The sequence below is a fragment of the Atta cephalotes genome (assembly GCF_000143395.1).
Source record: "Atta cephalotes unplaced genomic scaffold scaffold00027, whole genome shotgun sequence".
Classification (NCBI taxonomy): Eukaryota; Metazoa; Arthropoda; class Insecta; order Hymenoptera; family Formicidae; genus Atta; species Atta cephalotes.
The window spans coordinates 766315-776878 of NW_012130091.1; the positions used below are offsets into that span (position 1 = coordinate 766315).

A 10564-nucleotide genomic window follows, 5' to 3' on the forward strand; every position below is an offset into this window, starting at 1 on the left:
ATTAGCAGATGTTTAACCTCTCTGAAACCGCCAACTGTCACTATGAACCATTCACAATAGCTGGAGCTATCTTTAGAGAAACGGACCGAACTAATTTGTACTCCCTATATATATATATATCTTTAAATGAAATATTTTTTAAAATTATGCAAACTCTCTATTGGCGCGATTTTAAAGATTTCAAATATTTGAACAGGAATGATAATAAAGAATTACTTAAAATAGGATATCACTACGAAAGATGAAAGAGCAGACTTTTCTGTAGGAAACGGCACTCCAATTTCATTTTATTAATTCCACTTTTCACCAGAAAAAAATCTAGAAAGATATATGAACATCGAAAAATCGCAAAATTTCTTTCTTTTGCAACTACTAAATTAGCTGAACTAATTAAAAGTCTAAGACTTTGCACAACAGATTGCATCCTCAAATTCATTAACATCAGTAAGTTTCGTTAAAAGAATGTCCAAAACGTGAAAATGGCTGGTTCACTTTCACATGGAATGCTCCATGTATGTTCCAAAATTTTAATTTTTCCAGAAATTTTAGTTACGGTTGTCCCTGAAATTTCTGAATCAATTTTTAAACAAAATTTTGCTTTGAAAAATGCACTTCACATTTTCACCTTGCACTCTATTTTGCACCTTACTTTACAGGCATACAGACGAAATACTGCGCTCTTTATATTCTTTCCCAGATGATTCTTGTTAACGAGTAAATGTTCTCCACCGCGACTCTCTGTTGACGGAGATGTGTACTATTCACTCGCAATTTTCATGATTATAAGGAATATTTATACAATATTCTAAACATTTCATCGACATTTATATATTGTGTGATAATTCTTTCACTGTGCCGGAATATTCGGTACATTGGGGAACAAATCAAACTTTATATAAATATTTAGCATTAGCTGAGTAATAAGCCCTATTTTTCTTCAAAAAATTCATTTTGGACTGCTCTTTCTTGCAAGTTGTTCTTATTCTCTTGAAAGATTCTGAGTGACATAATATTACAAAGTGTTGCCACATCGAGCAAAAATAAAAAAGATCATGATCAGTATTGATTACATTAATGAATTTAAATTATGAATGACTATAAACTATATTTTGATTAAAACTAATTAATTCTTATTCAAGTAATGACTCATAACTCCAATTAAATGCCATATATAAATAAATTTGAAATTGTTAACTTAAATATTTATTATAGAGAACATTCACAAAAGTATATACGTTTTGTTTTAAATTAATGGTTTATTAATATGTGCTCATACGTATATTTATTTCATTTTTTAAATATCCTGTATTTTTGATTGTCTGAGATTCTCTGCTTATCATATTTTTAGAATCCAAGCAGTTTATTTGCTACAAACTGCTACTTAATTTCTAAGATATTTTTTCAGCGTGGTTTTTAGCGCCCAAACGTTTGTGCTTACTTCTGTGTCTCGCGCGGAGAATCGCAGTGTAGGAGTTATACGTTGATGATCATGAAATTAATTGACGATAAAGAATTCACATTAATATTAATTATTTTAATATTATTGTGTCTTAATTACTTAATGAAGTACAAAACTTAATATTAACTTATAGAAAAAACATGTACTTGAGAAAAAAATTTAAATATAACTCATGAAAATATGTTACATTGTTTTCATGAAAATGAATTTTCAATGCAAAAATGAAAATAAGAGAAACGGTTTCCAATGATCTTGATCTTAACAAATATTATCTAGAACATGATCTTGAACAATATTTAAGAGGTTTTAGCCATCGTATCGGTCAGATATCTTGCGTAATGCTAATATCGGCGATAACTTTCAAGCATCGTAACTCAAAAAATACTTAAATGAAATGAAAAAATATTTTCTTATAGCGTTTTGGAAAACTCTCGACACTATTAGATTTTGGAATCAAAAGTAGGATGTCCTTTAATTTAAAAAATCGATGTGACATTGACCTTAGTGACGCCATCTGACAAGGTCAAACTGATAAGAATAGTAAATAAATCTTTTTGAACCCTACAACTTTTATCTCAAACATTTTTTATAATATTTATATTTTTTTAGATATTCAAGTGTCCTGACTTTTTTGGACACCCTGTATAAATACGTATTGGAAGTAAAACTAAATGTTTCTAACTATGCATTCTGTTACTTATCTATTCTTTTTTTATTTATTCTACATTTCATATAGAATAATCAGTCATACGTGACTCCGCACCGCAGTGCCGTCCGTGGATCCAATTTCTATCTGCACGGCCTGCTCTTAAAATGGCTCTACAGGTTTCAATTTTGTGAATTCCGGCTTAAAATTTTACGACTGTATTTTTAATACTTAAAAATTTCAGAAAATGTTATTAACAAAAAATAGATTTTTTTTTTTTACCCAACAAGATAGAAAGCTTCCTTAAGTATCTCTAAGATCTTAAATAAATCTCTGAAGAATGAAATCTCACTTTTAAAGATAAAAAATTAAGCCATTCGTTTTTAAGACTGGCTCAATTTTATGAGATTCCACTCCAAAGAATTTAAAGATCAGCATACAAAATACAAAATACATATAATACATGCGTATTCTAATGCGTGTTCAGTACATATACATAAGTATATTTGGATTTCTTAAATATTTGTCTTCAATATTTTACTTTTCAAAAAGTTGTAAAAATAAAATGTCGGACGAACTGCAAATTCTTTGAAAATAGACGGCGCATAACATTATAGATAGTATTCTAATCTAAATTCTGATGAGAGTTATTAACTGTCTAAAGCAAGCTTGACTTATTTAAAGGAGGGAATTCCAAAAAGAAAATATATCAGTCTCAAACGAAATAATTAATTTCATGTAACGTATTTTACAGCGCGTACCGGCGAGATATTAAAAGATCGTCGGTCCTGGACAAATTTTCGGTGGCTATCAATGGCGCTCGGGGATAATTGAAGAATGATGACGTTACCGACAATTAATAAAAATTTGATTTGAAATATGATTATTTAATAAATATTTCGATAATACATTATTAAATTCGTATTTTTTTTATTATATAAATGCTGTATAAATAAATATGCATATTTTTAATGCTGTAATATTTATATTGTCGAAAAATTACAACTTTTTTTCTGTAGTTCTCTATTAATAATGAAATTCGGATGATATCATTAAAATCACAATTTTAAATAAAAATTCAAGTATTATTAAGTTTTAAATATATGTACATGTCTACGAAACTAATAAATCATGAAATTAGTACCATACTACTAGTTTCTTATTCTTAATTACTTAAATTTTAATGAGAATTTTCATAAGCGCCAACAGTCTTTAATAGTATCTCGTAGGTGCAGCGCGCGCCGTGATGATTTAAATCGCGCGCCGAAAGATGCATATGCGCGCGTTCGCGACGGCTAGCATTGCAGCGGCGAATCCTCGAGGCTCGAAGTCTGCCGAAGATAGGCCATCTGGCCATAAGCATAGGGAACGAGCCCGAGTAGCAGTGATCGGACTGACATACGGAGTACACGAGAGTACGGGACACTCTCGTGGCCTTGCGCTCGATCTCGCTCACACACAGTTAGTGTCCATTCATTCAGTGTCGTTGAATTCGTCGCGAGTTCTTTACGGAGCATCCGGCTTAACCGTGCTACAATTGTCGCAGTGATTGTGAGAGAGAACGAGAAAGAGAGAGAAAGAGAGAGAAATAAAATGCGGTATCGCGCGAGATTCCGGCATTGCATCCCGTGTCCGTGGCTTCGCGAGAACGTTGTCGTGGCCGCGGCCACGTTCTGCTGAGATATGCGCGGTATGCCCGATCTGTCCGCGTCATTCCGCAGTGTGTTTGTGCGGGTTAATCTCAAGTATAGCGCGAGTGTTCGCTACCGCGTGATAGTATATACAGGTAGAGTGTGGGGTGCGAATAAAGGAGAAAAGAGAGGACGAGTGTATGTTCGGTTAGGAGAGGCAGGAAGAGATATCCGTGTATTATAACGAGCATTCCCGCACGTCAAGATGTCGTCGTCCGGACACAGCAGTCGCACTCGCGCCGTCCACATCGGCTCGATCTTCCAGAAGCTACACGGTCGCTTCGCGGACGCGATGACGCCGCCTAAGCTCTCAACCGACAAACGTACACTCGACAAGACCTGGAAGTTAATGGACAAAGTCGTGAAACTCTGCCAGCACCAGCGTATGAACCTTAAGAACTCACCACCATTTATCCTCGATATTCTGCCCGACACGTATCAGCGATTGCGGCTCATCTACAGCAAATATGAGGACCGTATGCAGATGTTGCACAGCAATGAACACTTCTGCGTGTTCATCAACAATCTGATGCGTAAGTGCAAACAGGCGATCAAACTGTTCAAGGAGGGTAAGGAGAAGATGTTCGATGAGACGTCGCACTATCGCCGTAATCTTACCAAACTCAGCCTCGTCTTCAGCCACATGCTGTCCGAGCTGAAGGCCATATTTCCCAATGGAATGTTCGCCGGCGATCAGTTTCGCATCACCAAGGCGGACGCGGCTGAATTCTGGAAGGAGCGCTTCGGGAACAGGTATGTGTCGCCACGCTTCTCCTTTAATCGCAACCCGAAGAAACTAGCTTCGCCGAAGTGCATTCGTTCCCTTCGTTTTTTTTTTGCGGCAAGTTCTTCCACGATATTTGATGATTGCTAGATGATTCTCGAGAAATGACCTTCGGTCGTAAAATTACAGATCCAAAATAGCAAAAATGTTTTGGTTATATCAATAAGTTTAAAGAAAATGCATTTTTATCATTCAGAATTCTTATCGTAATTGAATTTCTATCTCGAATAGGTGTTTGATAGATTTGATAGATTTGATTCGACTGTAAGAACATCTGATTTGTATCTTTGTGGTTGTTAAATCTATCGGATTTATTTACAGTTAGATTTGTTTTTACGTGTGTTTTCTAAACTCGCGAAATATTCGAGATTGCTTTACTTGTTGTACTTTTAGCCAAGATTTCCAGAAAGTCATTCTTCATGATATACATATTTTAGAGATTTAAATTAGAAAAAGGAACAGAAAACCACTCTAGTTATTGCTTCCCGCAATATTACTTATAATAGAGAAAAACCTAAAAATGTTTTTTTGAGCCCGTATCAGACTAGAAATTGACAATGAGATTAAAGTTAAATTTGACCAATCAAAGCAAAACTAAGGCCCAGTTCCACCAAAGATTAACTTTATCAACTCGGTTTAATTTACTGTTTTTTTTAATTAAAAAAAGATAAACAGTAATAAATTAAACCGAGACAGCACTTACTGTCCGGGTGCGTTCCAACATATTTGGCGCTCACAACGTTCGTGGGCATTAATTATCTTTGTTTAACATTTGATAAACAATAAGAGTCAAATGATCATTTCATGGGCGATATGTTAGTGTTAACATATCGCTGGAACGTACCATCTTTTTGTAATTAATTAGAAAAAGATGAACAGTAAATTACAAATGTTATAATAAAGTTAATCTTACATTATGTGTGTGATGAAACTGAATCTTCATAAACTAGATATATTTAGACTTAATATATTTCTTTTTTTTCTGATTGGTCTTTTTAATTTCAATTTGAATCTCTAATCTGATCAGCTTTAAGCCCTTTAGACAAATTCGCCGCGGTTACATGACCGAACAACTCTCTTTAAATCATAAGTATCAAGGAAACTTGATACGGCATACTGAAGAGATTCAGAGTTTGAGAATTGTTAGACGAAAAATGATACTTAATTCTTGCTTTGACAAACACGTCAATTTTTTTATATATTGTAATAATCCGGCTCCTAGGATCGAAAAATCTCAAGACCAAATACTCACTTGCATTTTAAATCAGAGTTGGAGAAAGATTTAATCCCTGCGGCAGATTTTGCAGCACAGAGTTTGAAAATTCGAGAATTTGTGTTAAACTTAAAGAACAATAAAAATTCTACTTTTTGCAGGCATTGTTAATTTTAGCATAAGTTGACTAAAATCGAAGGAAACTCGAGATTATGATACATTTTTTAATCAGATCTTAAGGAAAATTCATTCTCCCTGCGAAAAGTTTTCGAGCACAAAATGAAGTAAAAAATGGATATTCCAAATTACTAAAATTGGAAAGTATAAATTATGTTAATCTTGATTTTATAAATGTGTCGTTTCGTATATATATCTCAAAGTTAATTAAAGAAAATCGATTTTCCCAAAAAATTTTGCTATTTCCTAAAATCCAATCTTAAAATCCAAAGATTATCTCGTTTGGAAAGATAATATTTTTATCTCAGCAAACGTTCTCAACTTTTGTGTAGCAAGTTTGATTGCGATGATTACGACGGATTCGAAGTTTCCACTATTTATTCATTTGTTTCGTTGAGGATACTATTGGGTTGTCCGGAAAGTTCGTGCCGATATTGAAGGAAAATTGAAACGCAGAAAATTTTAATTTAATAAATGTATACTAAAATTTAAATTTTAGTCGGCACGAAACTTTCTGGACAACCTAATACATCGATTTTCATATGAATTCTCCACAGAAAATTCCATTTTCATTACTATAAAAGTTCTCGGTACTAGAATCCCAGAAGGGGAAGGGAAATAAAGGGAACTTCTGCTTTAATATTTTATAAGCATTGTCAATTCTTGTGCAGGACTATTTGAAACTTTGCTCTTCGTAACTTGACCTTTCACCACAGTTCAAAAAAAGATTCATCGACTTCCTTGAGAGAGAGAGAGAGATTTATAAAGCTCTTTCGGAATTAACACGGCAATGTTTTTGCCTCGAGGTCGTTAAACTTTCCTAAGCTCTGAAAGATTTAAGGATATAATTTGGTTGTGTTGTATTGTCCAGGTCCTCTAATATACTCATCGCGTACAAATTCATACAATTTCATTGTAAAAAAAACAAATTTATCGACTTGAGGTAGATGACGAATCTTTCTCAGAGGAAGGAACCTCCGATCGGAAGATGTCTAACGGTAATGTCTCGCGCCAAGTAAATAGATCCTCCAATCACATCTCCGCTCCGGTGCAATATTATTACGCTCACTACAACTCATGGTTTCTTCTTCTCCCTCCGTTTCTCTCGACTTTTCTTGATCTTCCCGACCTCCCATGGCTTCTGTCCATTTCCAATCGTACACAATTTGTGAAATAACTAACATCTGCACGTTCGTCCTGCACGTGTTCACGAGACCTTCGGATGAATGTGTGTAAAAAACAAATAATAAAGCCCATGACATATATAAGAACGTAAATCGTAAGCAGTAAGCGAATTAATCAATCACAGTTAGAGATGGTAATGCCAATAGCGAATCCAATGTTATGATTTTCTTACTGATTACGCTTTACGTTTTTTTATGTGTTCCCGGTTTAAAGGTGCGTAAGCGGAACTCGCACGTGCACACAACCTAACCTAACCTAACCTAACCTAAAAATCATGCATATCGTGGAGCGAGGACAGGGGAAGGGGCATAAAGGACTAAGAGGAGGAAGGAAAAACAGGGAGCTCACGATTGGTGAATGAACGAGACGACACTGCGCGGGCGGACATCTATCGTTGATATTGACATTATTATCGTACACCGAAAGGCGTGTCGGCTCGTGTGCAATCATGAGTTCTTTCGTTCCATAGAGAATGCGTTTTATCGACCGGAAGTTGGGCGGAGCATAAGGTGGTGTATCAAGAATTTTTGTGCACGTAGAAGAGAGGGAGAGAGAAAGAGATAAAAAGAAATATTATAGCATATATTTTAATCTTGGGACAGATCCTCTGAGAATATAATACGATTGCAATGGTATTTTAGGTCTCCTCTTTGGTGCAGCTGAATACTCGTTTTATTTAAATAAAATACAAAATACAATTTTACTTAAAATAAGATTACTTTACCATTGGAACTATTAAAATTTGGCGAGAAAGTTAAAGTCTGTTTTTTTTAGCATAGTATTTTTTTCTTTTTCTCTCCAATGTGAAAAGAAACAGAGGAAAGATGAACCATTCAAGAAATTATATAAGAAGATATAAAAAAGAACAAGTCTCTAGAAAGAAAGTTTTAGTGTCATCTAATGCAGCGACAAAAAACAGGCCTATTATTATATGTTAAGCAGATTTAACATAATTGACAGAGTTCCGGCTCTCCTTCAGGAGTTCCAGCAGATTTTTAAAAACAGAGGCCCATATTCAGAACGTGCTTTTATCTCTAAAATTCTACAGTATGCGTAAATTATATCATGTTAGTACGTCATCATAGAGCGTTCTGAATACGGAGTTTCCAAACGAATTCTGATGATTAGTGCAAAATATCCATCAAAGGATCCAGCTATGCATTTTCGCTTATTGTTGCTATATTTGTTACAATCTTCTTTATTTTAATCGTCTAAATCTGGAAAAAATAGAACAGAGATCAATTTTATTTTCTTGTAATTTTGTTATTTTCAATATTATTTGTGTTATATTAACAAGTTGCAGCTGGAATTAAGAGTAATAAGATCTAAGAAAGTACGATTAAAAGTTCAATAACATTCGGCTAGTTCCATCGCGGCTCGAAAATTTTTCGTATCTCGATATTTTTGTCGAGAAACGAGAAAAATTTATAACTGTATTATGTAAGTTCTTCTACCTCCCTGTTTTTTTTCGAGATTACGAGCGTTGGTGTTACTTTTATAAAGTCAGTGAAGAAAGGACAGGATAGGAGTGAGAGGAGAAGAGAGGAGAAGAGAGAAGAGAAAAGAAGAGGGAGAAGGAGGGATGAAGAAGAAGGGAAGCGGAGCAGTGTGGAGCGGAGTGGAGTGTCGCGCGCTCTGATGTCAATCGCGTGTGTTTGATCTGCAATGTCGCGATTTAATGTATTCGGCGATAATAAACGAAGAATGCTTTATCCGGTCGAACTCGCATTTAACCATCAACGTCGTCGACGCGGCGACTGCAAACTATCGTCACACTGGCGCGCCTACACGCATGGCATACACATGCATAGGCACATAGAAGACAAAGGCGATTGCCCCTCCCCCTCTCCCTATAGCGCGTCGTGACATGTTGAAATGGTAAAACGCACTCTCGGCTGCGTGTATGCGGAGCAGTGTGCAAGCCGAGAAGTAGCAGATACTGCTGCATTAGCATAAAACAACTTCCGGTGTGATTCCGCTGGTTCCTGGAGCGTTGCAGGGATACGCTCGGGCTACAAGCGACGTCCGGGGCCATATTCGGATTCCGTTATGAGTTACAATTATCGTCACTGATGTTTCGAAGTCGTTTATCATCGTGTCGCATCGTTTGTCCGGACATCTAGATGAATGGAGGAATCCTTTATATGTATTTTGTAACACTCGTTAAAGTTAGCACTTCAACATTAAAATTACATAAATAGTTCTGATTGAAATACCTGTGTTATTTTGAAAAAACTAAATCCCATGCAATTGAAAATTAAAATTTAGCCAATCAGAAACGTATTAAATTTAAAATTAAAGTTATCTTACTGGTTGAATTCTAATTTCTAATTTGCAATCTTCAGTTTTTAATGTATGCGGGTATTTTAAGGCTGTGTTCCAAAATTTACTGTCAATGCTGAAAATTTATAGTTCATGTAATTGTAATTGTAAAGATTTTCTCTCTCTCTCTCTCTCTCCCCTCTCCTTCCCTTCCCCTCCCTCCTTCCTTTTCTCTCTCTGTCTCTGAATTTTGGAACACAACATTAGTTTCTTCAAAACGAATTTCTTCAAAACGGGAATTAGAACTATGGAATTTTAATGTTCAAGTGCTAATTTTACATGCGTCTTATGGTATCAAGTCTTACGATGAATTACTACATTGGAAATTACTACATTGGATTAATGGGATATTTGAAATTAGCACCCAATACTCAGGAATTCTGATTAGAATTCCTGTTTCCTTTTGACGAGACGAAGAGTTCTATATAATTTATAACAAGAGTTCCTTAATAATTGTTTTTAAATAATTTTTTTAAATGGGAAGGGGGAGTGCTAACTTCTTATCGAAAATCGAGATCGAATAATTCCAAACTGTCCAATACTTTATTTCGAATACCTAGAGTTCCTGATGTATAAAAAAAAATTTTTTTTAATAAAAAAGAATTAAAAGTTTTTGAAAAATCAATTTTTAGATACAATAGTTCTGATTAGAGTTCCTGCTTCCTTTTAACGAGATGAAGAGTTCTCTATATTTTTTAACGAGATTCACTTAATAACAATTTTTAAATAATTTTTACAAAATGGGATGCTAACTTCTTATCGAAATTCGAGATTGAATTGAAAGCATCATATATATTTGCCTACATCACTTTTGTCGACAGTTCGTTTGCGCACAAATATTACCGCTTACAGGTCGATTGTCTATTACGCACAAATAAAAAAGACTTTCAGAAACGAAAGTCACATTCGCTACATGCTATATTATTGCCTACATGAATTATTGACCTTTGTGAAGTTGGCACCTCATTTTTCAAAAAATGAAATTTTGGTCAAAGTTCCAAATGCACCCCGAAGAGTTATGGAGTTCCTGTTCAAAATTAAGAATAGTTCCGGCGAATTAATATAAAAAAAAAATTATTAGTTAGTA

At 34.8% G+C, this 10564-nt stretch overlaps 1 protein-coding gene across 3 annotated transcripts in view; it reads left to right on the plus strand.

The window, feature by feature from the left end:
- Positions 1–4001: 4001 nt before the first annotated feature.
- LOC105620476 (E3 ubiquitin-protein ligase CBL-B) overlaps positions 4002–10564 on the plus strand; it is a 65079-nt gene continuing 58516 nt past the window's right edge. For all 3 annotated transcript variants that reach the window (XM_012201964.1, XM_012201965.1, XM_012201966.1), the window contains exon 1: positions 4002–4549. In XM_012201964.1, the coding sequence (XP_012057354.1) occupies positions 4002–4549 (548 nt within the window). The remainder of the gene's footprint in view (positions 4550–10564) is intronic.